At 47.3% G+C, this 14040-nt stretch overlaps 3 protein-coding genes across 7 annotated transcripts; 1 reads left to right on the top strand and 2 right to left on the bottom strand.

Moving 5' to 3' along the window:
- Nucleotides 1-3059: 3059 nt before the first annotated feature.
- LOC131205245 (transmembrane protein 198) lies at nt 3060-4855 on the bottom strand. Its single transcript, XM_058197263.1, has 7 exons — nt 4739-4855; nt 4538-4646; nt 4155-4268; nt 3938-4086; nt 3703-3867; nt 3367-3639; nt 3060-3236 (listed from the first exon to the last, which is right to left on the bottom strand). The coding sequence occupies exons 1-7, from the start codon at nt 4853-4855 to the stop codon at nt 3060-3062; spliced, it is 1104 nt and encodes a 367-aa protein (XP_058053246.1).
- Nucleotides 4856-6442: 1587 nt separating this feature from the next.
- Nucleotides 6443-8159, bottom strand: LOC131206072 (caspase-8). Its single transcript, XM_058198462.1, has 3 exons — nt 8092-8159; nt 6739-8036; nt 6443-6677 (listed from the first exon to the last, which is right to left on the bottom strand). The coding sequence occupies exons 1-3, from the start codon at nt 8155-8157 to the stop codon at nt 6551-6553; spliced, it is 1491 nt and encodes a 496-aa protein (XP_058054445.1). The 5' UTR covers nt 8158-8159; the 3' UTR covers nt 6443-6550.
- Nucleotides 8160-8524: 365 nt separating this feature from the next.
- Nucleotides 8525-13869, top strand: LOC131205866 (casein kinase II subunit beta). Of its 5 annotated transcripts, none has more exons than XM_058198154.1 (7): nt 8525-8604; nt 9412-9487; nt 9591-9693; nt 10185-10376; nt 10438-10627; nt 10715-10796; nt 11775-11813. In XM_058198154.1, exons 2-7 carry the CDS (start codon nt 9416-9418, stop codon nt 11775-11777), a joined length of 642 nt encoding a protein of 213 aa, XP_058054137.1. In that variant the 5' UTR covers nt 8525-8604; nt 9412-9415; the 3' UTR covers nt 11778-11813. The 5 variants fall into 5 exon arrangements, with proteins under 5 accessions (XP_058054137.1, XP_058054133.1, XP_058054136.1 ...); XM_058198153.1 differs by having other exon boundaries at nt 8526-8604; nt 11780-13869; XM_058198150.1 differs by lacking the exon at nt 11775-11813 and having other exon boundaries at nt 10715-11706.
- The last annotated feature ends 171 nt before the right edge of the window (nt 13870-14040 follow it).

The raw sequence follows: 14040 nt of genomic DNA, 5'->3' as shown, positions 1-14040 counted from the left end.
CACTTTCTTCCGGTTTGAACAGCGAAACACGCACACACGTTACGATTCGCTTGCTTCTAGGAAACGCGAACACTCGACGCGAACGCGGGATGAGTCACGATCGCGAATATGCAAATCAACGAGCAATTTCACATGGCAGCGCATCGACGTTTGCGTGATCTTTGTGCGCATTTCGGGACGCAACACTTTATGCCCCCCACATCCGGGCAGTAACACTCTAAGATATTATTTTAATGGACTAACACTGCAGCCGCGAATTGCACACGGAAGGAACCACGTGGACACCGACGAACCGAGATCTCTTTTCACTAGAATTTTGATCTCTTGACCAGCTTCCCGATTTCTGGTTCCGATCACCAAAACACCCGAACCTGGCGGATGCTGTGAAAATTTTCACATTACGCATGTTCTTCGTTCAACGTCTAAAAAATGTTTTGAATATTTCGTTTGAATATTTGAAATGAATTTCTGCGTTCCCGGTCTCTGTTTCTCTGCGTTCCCGTCTCTGCGTTCCCGGTCTCTGCTTTTGTGCGCTCTCTCAATTTCTCATTCTCTCTCTCTCTCTCTCTCTCTCTTTTTTGCTTTTTTTTGTTATCCGCCACGCCCACATTTTCCGCCACGCCTACTTTTTTCGAATTCGAATTCAAAAAATGGCGGAAAGTGGAGTTTGATAGGGTGACCAGAGAAAAATTTAAATTTAAATTAATTTAAATTAATTATATAATAATATATAATAATAATAATAATAATAATAATATAATATATAATAATCATAGGTTACTATGATTATAATAATAATAATAATATAATAATCATAATTATAAATTAAATTTAAAAATAAATTTAAAATTAAATAAATTAAACGTAAATTTACTTGCAAAAGTAAAATTTTAGTTGGTGGAAAACGAAACTCTGAATAAGGGAAAACACTCGGGCGGCTCGGTTTGTAATTTCAAAATATGTGTTTATATATTTGAGCTTTCATTTATAAACCTATACACATCAATTTTAATATCTATTCTGCATACCTTTCACCATCGGCGTGTAGTTTTGCTCGTCCCGTTTTGGTTTAAATGTCTTACAATAGCCCTAATAGCCTCTCTTGAGAATAAATTCCGATGTCCCATGCCCTACAGTATCAAATTAGATTCGATTTGCCCCTTTGTTTTAAACCATTGCGTTCGCGGGTCCTTACAACATTCCTAATCCCATTGCACAGTGCTTCGCTTCACAGTTCGCATTATTGTTTCACAGTTCGTTCGGTTCACAGAGGAAGTATATAAACTTACGAAAAACCTACACATTACACATGGTTTTGTGCCAGCTTTATGGCGATCTCAAACTCAACTCGGGGGTCGGTCCACATATCACGTTCATAATTTTGGGCTTTTAGTATTTTCCCCTTTAGCACTCTGACTCTGTCCGGGTAATCAAGAACACCAAATATGCGGACGCAAATCAAGCGACAAAAAAGGAACTAACGGTTAGAGACACGTGAACGGGCACCGTATTTAGAGTAGGGTCACATCAAACGAATATTTCTATTGCGTAGCTGTACAGAATAGACTTTCCTTGTGTTTTCCACTCTTTCCACTTAGCGACCCTGGCAGGTTTGGTTTGCTCCGAAACGATTCGGCATTAACTAAAGTTCCTTCCTACAGTTAGTTCAAGCACCATTCGAATGCGTGTTTTGTTGCGTTTGTTTCCTGATTTTTGCCTTTTTGTTAGCAAACTAATTTTGCCCACAGCTTTCGTTTAAAAAATACGTCTCACAACACGTAACGCTTCAACATCAACAGCTTACCTAGCGCTTGTAGTTCGGTTCGGTTCCGGACCATCAGACGGTTCCGGTTTCTTCGGTTTTGTGGTTTTGATTCCTGTACTCCTGATTTACTGCCTGCGTGTCTGTGATTGAACGAAACTATGTGTCGGCCAATGGTCTCCGCTAGCACAACCCATGCTTAACCCATGCTTGCCTTTCGATAGACGTTACGTTCTAGTTAGCTTGTTAGATCCTTTCGTTTATATCTTTTCATCGCCTTGCCCGCCGTCTGTGTATTTTACTGCATATTAATCGATTAAGTTACGTGTTTAGTATGCTGCCTCTTCGCGTGTGCGCATTCCTTCCTCAGTTGCTCACCTCTTCCTCGATAAAGTTAAAGGAGAACATTACATTTGTGGCATGTTGGAATGGTTTGTATTTGATTTACTTTAGACTCCTCGTTATGAGGTTTACTGCTTCACCGTTTCGCCATATTATTTATACCAATATTAATATTCGTTAGCTGGTTTGCTGGTTTTAATTGTGAATTAGATTCAATCTTGGGAAGATAGATCACCGATACCGCCACCACTGGGACCGCCGCAGATCGCATTGCATACCTCGCCCTCTTAGTGGGCACCGCCGACTTCCGGCACGATATTTGTCGATTAATGTTAATGGTTGTGTAAAATCATTACTTGCTAGACAGCAAATGCCTGTCTCCTGTCCTCTGCACTCCAAACCTCCTCACTCTGGATTTTCGTTTGCCTGTAACTGTGCGTGCTCTGTGAGCCTACAGGTTGTTCCCGGATGTGCCGCTCCCTTCTCTTCTTCTCAACCACAACCACCTCCAGAACGGCAACGATCGATCACTCATGTCCTCAAGTTTATTACATACTCCCAGCCTGTCCGGTCGGTAACCACGATTTTCATCACTTTTACATTACATTTTCAATAAGCAATTTGGTAACGCGCTCTGCCGCCCACTACAACGCTAATGGAACACCGTTAAAGATCTGTTTTAGAGTTACATAAAAATTACTACAAAAAGAAAGTCATCCGTCTGTCGGGCAATACCGAAGGACCGTAACGGACGGACGGGCGAGTGAACTTATGCTTTAATCAGTGGGGGTGACGGGCAGGGGTGGTGGCCGCCGATGACCAGCGCCATCTCACGGTCGATCTCGTTGGCAACGCTCCGGTTGGAGTACTGGCGCGACAATCCGTCCGGCCCGTTCCGCTGATGGCGCCCGCCGACCCCCCGGTGCTACTTCTTCGACGACGACGACAGCTTGTGTCAACGCTTCTCGCAGCTCGCCGAGTCCATCTTGTCAAAGTCCGAGTCGGGCAGGTTGGTCAGGTGGGTCCGGTCGCTGCGGGCCGTGTTGCGGTCGTTCGAGCCCGTCTTCGTCGACACCTCCGACGGCGGTCCGGAGTCCGTAGTGACATGCTTCTGCAGGGCAGATACAAAGTTCTGCAATGGGAAGGTCGGAGGAAGTGGGTTCAAAATAGTGACGCTAAAGATGCTACGGAACGTACGGGAAGAGCAGTGTGTGAGTATTTGAGCGGAAGGAACGGGGCCCTCGCAAGACCAGCGAACTGACCTGGGATATGATATCACCTCGAGCCGTGCGGACCTGGTACAGGTAACGGTACTTTCGCTGGCGTGCCTCTTCCCGGGTTTCGCGGGACCGGGAACCGGACCGCGTCTTGTAGTGTCGCCTCCGGCGGTGATGCAGCTGGCGCCGATGGTCAATCTTCCAGGCAGTGACGAAGCTTTGCACCAGCACACCGAGCACGGACGAAATGGGCCAGCAGCACAGGATCACTCCACCCCAGCACGGTGGCGGTGTCGGGTCTGGCTTCATGTTGAAGATCTGAGGGAACGGGGACCAGAGTTGTCACGGCCAGCCCAATGGGGGAACCATGCTCATCCTTACCCAATCCATCGTGTTCAGTCCGTGCATGAAGAAATCGATTGAGCATAGTATCATGGCCGAGCCAATGATGCTGGAGGCAATGATGGACATAAACTTTGGGCAGAATAGTGTCACGATGGCGCAGATGATGGCACCACCGACTACGGACACGAACAGCTCATTTTCCTGGATGGGGAACCGTAATCGGGGAGTTATGGTTTGGACCGATCCAAACTGCGTCCACTCGAGTACTTACTCCAAAAATGTAATGAGGTAGCGTAGCTATGCAGGCGGCGATCGTGGCACCGGCTACCAGCGCACCGGCCGAGGCTCCTATCAGCGTAGCCGAGATGGGATGGGTGGAACCGAGCACGGCACCAAACAGCCCAGCGACGACAGCCAACGCTACGAAATGACGGCAAATGGTGGCGTTAAAAGCATATTTTATCACGGGAACACCTCAAACAACTCACCAGGGGCGGCCAAGTTACCGAATCCGGTGATGTTTTTGTTCTGCAGCAACACTATACACCCAGCACCGGCCGCCAGCCCTGTGAGGAATCCGATTGCTCGAAGACATCGATATCCTGGAGAGAGTGAAAATATTGGCATTCGTACACGTAAAATTAAATAATCAAAAAAATGCTGGGAAAACGGAGCCAGAGTTCTTAATGCCCTCGAGCAACGAGAAGAAAGGCAAATCTCGCGCACCAACCGCATGCACCGATCCGTATCATCTGCAACCTTCTCAAGGACGAGTCACGAGCCCGCGAAACTGGGGCAAGCGAATGCGACCACACGGCAGGACGGCATCGGGAGGCGCGAAGGACGTTCACTCGGTGGATGTCATAATTACCTAGCAGCGTGTAAACGATGCCAAACACTGCAATCGTCGTCCAGAGCAGCACGGAAACGGTCGAGTTGGTCGGCGTGGTCGACGTGCACAAAGGATTTTCCATCGCATTCTGGAAGTGGGGACAGGCCAACCATTATTTGCTCCTAGCAACTGAGCGTTCAACGGGCGCTCTGATGCGCAGCAATCCTTGAACACACTAACCTGAATGAGAAAGGGCCAAACAACGGATGTCTGCTCGAACTTGGCGTCGTTGACCGCCGCGAGCGTTTCATTTTTCGCATGATGCAGCACCGAAATCTCCTCGTGGCGGTAATGCATGTTCTGGCCGGCGACGGGCTCTCCCCGCGGGGGCACTGGTTTCGTCCTTCCGGAGGGATTCCGGATTTGCGATTGATTTTCAGCGGTGCACTACGCGCTACACTGCTGCACGGTGCACAACGGAGGCATTTAATGTACACTTGGCACAGTTTCGTGTCGAGGACGTCCTAGTTTGTTTGAGCAATAGTGTCCCCTTTTAAAGCGGCTCCTAACGAGCTACCAGGCTGTGCTACTTTCGCCAGCGGGAGGATTTACATACTGAGCGTGACGTCGACGAATGCAAACAAAAGACTTCCTTTTCCACACAAACGCACACACGGCACAAAGTCAACACCAGGGCTATGCCCTTGGGGCTTGATGGGGACGGGATGATGCTTTCTGTGAAGCGGACAACAGCTTCCGAGCAGCCGATGCGACGGGATGTCCTGGGATGTCAAAAAAACTCTAGGCCCGCTTTAGCCTACTGCGTGTTTATACTTCGCATCTCCTCAGTCATCTTTGCACACAGCCTCCTGTGCTTTTTAGCTGGTAACGAATAGTTTTTGCAGCTTCCGTTCGCACTACGCACGCACACACGTCTGCGAAACAACACGAACCACAGAAAATAATCAGGGAACGACCTGGCGCCAGGACACGCGATGGTGTTTATTTTGACGGCGAAACTCGCTATCCTTCTTCGGTAATCGGCAGCGCGCCTTTTTCCTTCCTTTCAACGGCGCCTGCGAGAGGGTGTGCGTGTGGACCGTGTGTCCTGCTTCGAACGGGTTGACAGCGGAACGGCGAAAACTAGTTTGCTCGACACCCGACGCTAGTTAATCGATGAAAGGGTGCCTAATCTCACTCACTGGGGCCTCGCAAGCTCTCTCATCTCACCTGCAGCAGCTTACTGTTGACGAAATGTCAATTTTCCGCTAACGCACACCGCCGCAATCTTGCCACGCACACACAGCCCGCCCTAGCAGTAAACGCTTATTACGCAGGAAAGGATGCGTCCACAATAAAAGATGCGTACTTTCCGATGACCCCTTTGCAAAATGGCTATCGGTTCGATTATCGCACGCTTTTTACAGTTTGTTCACCATGGAAGGGCCCAGGAGGACCGTGTTGTTTTTTCACGCCTCGCGCCAGGGACAACGCCTTTGCCATCAGTGACGCCACGATTCATTCTTTCACTGCACCGACTACATTCCACCTGCATCCGTAAACTTAGTGCCTAGACTCGAAAGGACGGCGTGGTTGAACGAGCGTAGGAAAACGAGAAGGAACTAATTTGATAGCCACTTACAGCTATCCTTAACAACTAACGATAACCGAACCGATGAAAAAGGGGCCTCGTCTGCTACGCATCCTCGGGACACGAGAGGGGATATCAACGAACTTCGCGACACTCTCGAAAAGGCTCGTCCTTTCTTGTTCATCGACTCACTGGAACTGTTTGATCGATTGTATGTTTCGTCGATTTAATGGGGACGCATGGTGAGAGTTTGAGTTTGAACGTTCTACGGTTTCTCAAAATATTCTAATTATTATTGCATTTCTGTACAAACAATCGCTCAAAAACTGTTTTATTTTCTTTGTTTGGGTCAAACCCAATGCCAGATACTGTGCTTTGAATGTATGATTTTTGAAATCAACTGAACTCATTAGATGGTAAAATAGAATATTAGCAAAAGCCAGCCACGTCACTCCAGTTGCTTATCTACGGAAGTAAAGCTTTTTGCTCAGTGTGCTTTGCACGATCGGCACCATGCACTCGTTGCCGTACCCTCGTTTGCTGGACACATCGTCTATGACGGCTGTTAAAATGTCTGCAAAATGTTCGCTGAAACCGATGCAAGACATTAATCTTTATTGGCAGAGTAATGTTTACGGTTTGGTCATACCTTTGGTGTAGTTGATGCAACTTTGTGCAGAGTTCCTGAATGAACCACGATCCCTTCTCGATGTGGCGCACCGAAGCGAATCCTGGCACAGTGGACCAAGCAACCAGAAAGTCCATAAAGACCGACGCCGTCCGAGCGTCACTTTCTGCGCCATCATGCTCGAGCCGGGCTATTGGCACAGCTGACTGCAACTCGACACCTTGGCACGCTTGCACGATCAACAGCTTGGGTTTGCCGGTAAGGCGCTCGCTAGCCATTATCCCCTGAATGGCCTTTACCTCCACCGGAATGCTGTTGGATCCAAAAACCTTTCCTTCCTGGCCGTGCGACAGAAGACAGACGACTAGCGAGCAATGCGCAGGATCAATCTTTTGAACCGTTTGTTGAACGCAGTTTAAAATTTGCTGGTGGGTCATGTTCTCCTCCACCACCATTTCGTAGCCAAAGTGAGTAAACAGCTTAACAAGAGCTTTCTTATCCACTTCAGTTCCTTTGCGGTTTTTGAGCGGTTTCGCCGGGAGCAACTCACTGAGTTCAGGATTTTTCTCCCGATAAAAACTGAACTGATTGATCAACAGTACAATTCCGGCCCGCTCCGGCACGAAGTGGTAGCATTCCAACGCGCCAGCGGCACGAACCGATCGCTCAGGAGACGCCACCGATGAGACGGCACTCGAGTGAGGCGGCAAAGGTTTAGAAGTATCTTTCGAACTAGCATCGGATTGTTCCTGCAATCGTTTCGGTACGAAACGATTAAAATGCTCCGAAATGCCCTTCAAAAAGTCACCGTCGTCGTACAATTCGGCCGCTTTACAGGCAGCGATCAGTGTCAGCAGATCGCACTCGATGGAATCGCTTTTGGAACCCAACCGAATCGCTCCATTGGCAAGTAGTCGAAGAAGAACTGTCTCGAGGTACATCTCGTCGATGGAAGTTTCTTCCAATGCCGGACGCAGGTGTTTGATCAGTCTGCGTGCACATTCGTCGTCCAATCGTTCACAAAAATAGTACAAGCCTTTCAGCAGCGGATGAACGTTTACCGACACTTCGGACGTACGGGGGAAATATTGCGTCCGAAGCAGATCGTCATCAAATCCGGCGCGAAGCAGCAACATATTTTGTTCCAGAATGGACAGCGCCTCGAGCAGTTCCTCTTCCCATCCCACGGCCGTAACGCTCACGCTGGTCATCCAGTCCACCAGAAAGCTCGTCTCTCCGGGCGCTCGAGATGCTACGGTCCAGAGTTGCAGGGCATAGTTGGGATTTCGGTGGCCGTACAGAAGAAACAATAACGAAACCTGTGCCGATGGAGCGATTAGGAAAAGCACTTGTTCGAAAAACACGTGTCCTTACCTTATCCTCGAAAGGAAGCTCATTTTCCAGAAAACAAAGATCCTCTTGCGTTAGCTGGCAACTCATCACAGATTTTCTTTCAGTTTATTTTTATGTTTTTCGTTTGTTTTGAATGGTAATGACAAACAGGCGTTACGGCGTTACCAACGTTACGTAAATTATTCTCGCTCTTTGCTTTGTTTTTTCTTCGTTTGAAGAATGGAATATTTTGATTTTCTTACTTCCCATTTGATTTTGGTTTCGCTACGAATTTATCAGTAATAAGTAAAGCAATAATAATGATTCACGATCGGTGAATATTTTCGGCATTTCATTTATTATTTTTGCTAAACTCTCGTTGCCACTGCCGGTTTCGCCCGCTTTTTTGTATCGTTTTCGCCGGCATCTCGCCATTTCGCAGCGGCACTCGTGTCATTCGGCCAGTGTGAACCACGGTGTTTCGATTGATTTTTTTGGTATTTTTTTATTTCCTCAACATCCATCAATAAGCGTGGCTAGCCAGGGTATAAAAAGGTAATTTTGCTTCCCCGAATTTGCGGTGACCTACGAAAAAGATCGCAAACGACCGACCGTCGGACAGAATCGCTACGCGGCACTTGCGGCCGTAGCCAATGGAAGTGGAAGTTTTGATTGCCCAACCGGGTGGCACACCGGGCCATTGAGGACAACTCCGACCATCCGACCACCACCAGTGCGGCAGGCGGCGGCTTTGCTCGCGATCCGCGATCCTTGCAGCAAACTGAAGCGGAAACTGTGGCCCGAAAGTTAATCGCAAGTGTGAATACCGCCAACCAACGCCTTTTCCTCGTCGGTTCAATGCCATCATTTTTTCTCTCATTCCTTGGGACCATCACCGCCACCACCACTACCACGCCTTGCTTCTTTTCGACTTGCCCACCGGAGTGGTGCGGTTTCGTCTTCGCTTAAAGTAGGCTATGTGCGATTATTTCGGTGTGTCATCAGAGCAGCCAAATTTTGACCATCGCAGCGTTTTCGTGAGAAAAGAAATCCTCGTGTAGCCTGCGGAGAAGACGAATTCGTGGGTACCGACGGCGGCAGTTGGTGCGTGCGCTAGTGTGTGCCATTACAACTGTAAACGTGTGCGTGTGTGTGTGTGTCCACCTGCTGAAAAAATATTCGGTTACTTTCTTTCAAAATTGAAATCGCTCGCTCGGTAGGGGTCAAGGAAGAGCGATCCGTTCGCGGTTCTGGTTCCGAGTGTGCCGCCGGCAACGGCAACTTATCCGCCGCGCGTCTCTGTGCTTCCGGTTTCTAACGCCTTCCCCGTTCTGTGTTTGTTTTCCCTTGTTCCGCACCCAGGAAAATGAGTAGCTCCGAGGAGGTATCATGGATTTCCTGGTTCTGCGGACTTCGCGGTAACGAATTCTTCTGTGAGGTAAGCAAAAACTGCATATTTTCGGTTGCTCTCCGCCATGCCAAGGCTTTCGTATGTCTGGTCGTAATCAGTCGTTTTGACGCTTTCCCCTGTTCTGTTTTAGGTGGATGAGGATTACATACAGGATAAATTCAACTTGACAGGATTGAACGAGCAAGTACCGAACTACCGTCAGGCGTTGGACATGATCTTGGATCTTGAACCCGGTGCGTAGGTTTACATTTTGCAGCATCTCTCAGTTTTCTGTGAACCACAAACATAGCCCAGCTATTAGTGGCCACGCGGAGGGCAGTGAAATGATTCATGTGATGTGATGTGCGCGATAAGTTGTGCCCTGAAAGATGCTTACTCACAGCGAAGTGGCAATTTGCGTGATGGCGGCCTCGCACAGTGCTAAGTTTGGTGGTTTGTTCGATTCCGCGTCAGAAAAAACCAGTTAGGTTCGACGAAGTTATGCAAGTGCTAGTGTGGCCTACCCGAATAGCGCCCGTCCGTGGCGTTGCTAAATTCTAATCTAATTAAAGCAATTGAGCTTCAAGTTCATTATCATGATGTACCTTTTGATGGCCCTTAAAGTGGCCTAGATTAGAGAGACTGTTGATGCCAGTCCGAGAACGTTTGTACGATGGTGAAATGCCGCGAAAGGGGAGTATTAATATTTTACTCTTCGCTTTTCTCACTTCTTGACGCACGACAGAGGATGAAATCGACGATAATCCTAACCAGTCGGATCTGATCGAACAGGCGGCCGAGATGCTGTACGGGCTGATACACGCGAGATACATTCTCACAAATCGGGGAATAGCTCAAATGATAGAAAAATACCAGAGCGGTGATTTCGGCCACTGCCCGCGGGTCTACTGCGAAAGCCAACCGATGCTTCCACTAGGTAAGGGAACACCATTGCGGAAACAACTTCGCACGAATTTACACTATCGCTGCTTTTGCAGGTCTTTCCGACGTACCCGGGGAGGCAATGGTGAAGTCCTACTGTCCGAAATGTATCGACGTGTATACACCAAAGTCCTCAAGACATCATCACACCGATGGTGCATACTTCGGAACCGGGTTCCCGCACATGCTATTTATGGTACATCCGGAGTACCGTCCCAAACGTCCCGCAAATCAATTCGTACCACGGTATGTGGCCACAACTTCATATAGCATTCCATGAACCACGCGCAACCCTAATCCTTTGTTTGTTCTCTTCCCTTGTATCGTTGACAGTTTGTACGGTTTTAAGATCCACTCCTTAGCGTATCAAATCCAACTGCAGGCAGCAGCAAACTTCAAGGCGCCGCTACGAGGGGTAAATGGCAATCGTGGCTTATTGCAAAATGTATAACCAGATTCAAATGCAAATATCGTCCGGCCAATGCTAAATAAGAGAAGCACATTCAGTACACTGACCGACCCACCACTAGTACTTTTCCGACTTTTCCTGCCTTTTTGGAACATATTATTCGTCGCTGTGAATGGAAGACTCTAAACGCGGGTGCATCTACGAAGCCTTCCTCTTCTTCTACCTCGCATGCACCTCTAACGCTTTCACTGTCACCCTTTGTTTGCCTTTCAAAATAGCTACACTTTCGACGATGTCCTATCTCCACTTCTCCGCTAGAGTCCGCTATCCGCTTAGATCGACTGTTTTCGAAGCAAAAGGTTGACAACGAGCGCTCAATTGTAAAATAACTTTCTTAATCCACCTATTATTACGTTCAAAACAATCCCCCTTACGGACGGTGTGCTTATGTGGCACTGTTTTTGTCAACAATTAGATTAGCCGCCAGAGAAAACGACGAAATATCCAATAAACCTGCAGGCATCCGTGTGCTACCCGCGCGCATTGTCTGGTTTTCATTGGTTTCCAAATCTGAATCTCTTTCTTTGGGACGTCCGCGGAGTCCGACGTACAAAACCTACGAAAACGTTAGAGTAACCCGTGTACAATTTTGGGACACACAATTTCTGTGCACATTAACAACCATTTGGTGTTACACTTTGGGTTGGCTGAGAGTAGGTGATAATTACATTTGACTGCTCATTCGAAGCCGAGAGATAACCACCGAAAAGCCTTCACCAATCATTATCAACCCCCCTCCTAAATGTGACATTACTAAACTGGATTTTTCTACTTTTTCCCCTCTTTTTTATTCTTTTTGGCAAATCGATTCAAAATCAATATCATCGTGTGTCTCTGTCTATCCGTGTATGTCATTCCGTGAACATGATCGCACTCATGCTCGGTTTTCCTCCGGTTCCACCGCTACACATCATTTTCCTCCAGTGAAGAGCTCGGCGAAGGGCATCGATAACTGAACCGCAGGCCGCCGGGACTTTATCGAGAAGATAGTTTGAGGTTCGTTAGTGGCGCATCAACCAATCCACACACGGCGACGGACACGGCAGAGGGCCGGTTGGCACGCTACGATCGAACGCTTAAGTGATCCCCAGAGGACATGAAACGAGAATAATAATTGAAGGCATCAGACCTACACCTTAGGAAAATGTGGACCCCGCGAGTCGGAAGCGGAGCTGCAAAACAAAAAGTCCAACCCAACAATAACCTACTACGTCGGTATTCATCTTACATTTTCTGCATCCCCATCGACGGCGCGTCACATCATTTCTATCCATCGCTGTTGCTGTTGGGAGATAGCGACTGTGAGATAAAAAGAGAGAGCAAGAGATAGATACAGCATAACGATGCATTGGAAAGTGTGAAACAAACCAGGTACCAGGTCGACATTCACAGGCAGAAAGCAGAGCACAGCGAGATAGAGAGAGAGAGAGAGAGAAAGAGTCCTTTCGGTAGCAACATAAAATTTCATAACTATTCAGCATAAGAGCATTTTGGCGCGACGCACGAGTGATAAACACATGCATGAAGAATTCATTCATCATGAAGCGCATCCTGGTGTGGCGTCAGGCGTCAACCAAGTGGTACGGCGCACGGGGAGCGATCGTGAAAGGAGAGCCAACACCACCCGTGCGATCAACGCGTAGATCAATTGTAAATTCTCGTTTCTTTTCAATCTGGTCAAACATCGGCAGATAAAAGATCATAGTCAGATATCATATCAAGCGTCTATTATGTTTATCAGAGAGTAGGGTCTATTTGTTTCAGCAATAGCATTAATAGTGCGTGTGCATGCCGCGTGGTGTTGTGCTGCTATATCTGTTAACAATTTTCAATTGATTTTTTTTTTTTCATATAAGTAACCCGTTTCTTTTGCCCCCGCAATCGCCCGTGGCGTGTGGTGAGTGTTCGAACGAACTATGGGTTTTGTTACTTGCAGTCATGCGGCGCTGTTACTATTTGAAGCAATCGGACCATGAAACCCGATCGACGGAAAGCCATCGCGTGAAACCGACGTACAATGCACAGTGTTAAAATGCAGCGCCACACATTTGAATTTATCATTGTTGCTGTACCGATCAATATGGTGTCTCATGGTTGATTTGTGTAGCCCGCTCTTTATTTGGGAAGCTTACAACACGGGTTCGCGTTGTCTGCGCACGCGATCGTGAGTGACTCTGAAATTCTCCGAATTCCTCTGAGCCCCTCGAGAGGGGCTAGCAACTAAACCACTTCCGTTCGTGGTAATGACCATGGGGTTACAATGCGCGTACGAGAGCTGCTGTGAGAGGCGGCTTCCTGTGTGTAGTAGCTTGATGATCTGTAGAATAAACGAATATTAATACACTTCAATTTCAATTCCCTTCTTGATAAATCGGTGGTCCCGGTTGGTCGGTCGGACAGTTAGGGATCGAAAGGTGTAGGAAAGTTTCCTGCGTCTGCACTTGCGCAACAGTGGCGCTGTGAAGTGTATCGAATAGAGAGAGAGAGAGAACCGAAAGCAGCAACAAATGTGAACAATGAACGTAAAAGAACCGAATGTGAACAATAACACTAGTTGAATAGAAGGGACAAGTAAATTAAAACAAATGAACATCATCTCACACACCCGTTCGCTAATTCTATACCAAGGACTGTAGGGAATACGTAAGACCAGGAATACGTGATAAGTTTACATTTTTGTTATACATTTTCTATAACAAGGCAACCGCGCAGTCCGAAGTTTGTCGGAGCTGTTTTAAAATATTAATTTTCCCCGATTCCCTGCTCAAACACAAAAGTCGAACTTCAGCCACTTTGCTTTTGTGTTTTACTTTATTTCAGTTCCGCCAAACGGAAGCACTAACTTGTTGTTTTTCTAGTTTATATGTTTTTTATCGCCCAAACAAACCCAAATGTTGAACGAGCCACTTTTGCTACCACCATGTACTTCGTCTATCTATTTACTTTAATATCTAATGAGTTACAATGTATTGTGCATTTGTATTTCTGTTTGTCAGAGAGAGATAGAGAGAGAGTGAGAGAGAGAGAGAGAGAGAAAAAGAAAGAAAGAAAGAAAGAAAGAAAGAAAGAAAGAAATAATTGTGAGGAGTAAACGAAAACGGAGAAACAGAAATGCTCCCACGACCATTTTAGCCGGAAGAGGAAGAGCGTACGAAGCTTGAATCTATACTACAACTAGTGAGCAAAAGGC

The sequence above is a fragment of the Anopheles bellator genome, chromosome 1 (genome assembly GCF_943735745.2).
Source record: "Anopheles bellator chromosome 1, idAnoBellAS_SP24_06.2, whole genome shotgun sequence".
Classification (NCBI taxonomy): Eukaryota; Metazoa; Arthropoda; class Insecta; order Diptera; family Culicidae; genus Anopheles; species Anopheles bellator.
This window is presented reverse-complemented; position numbering and strand designations above follow the sequence as displayed.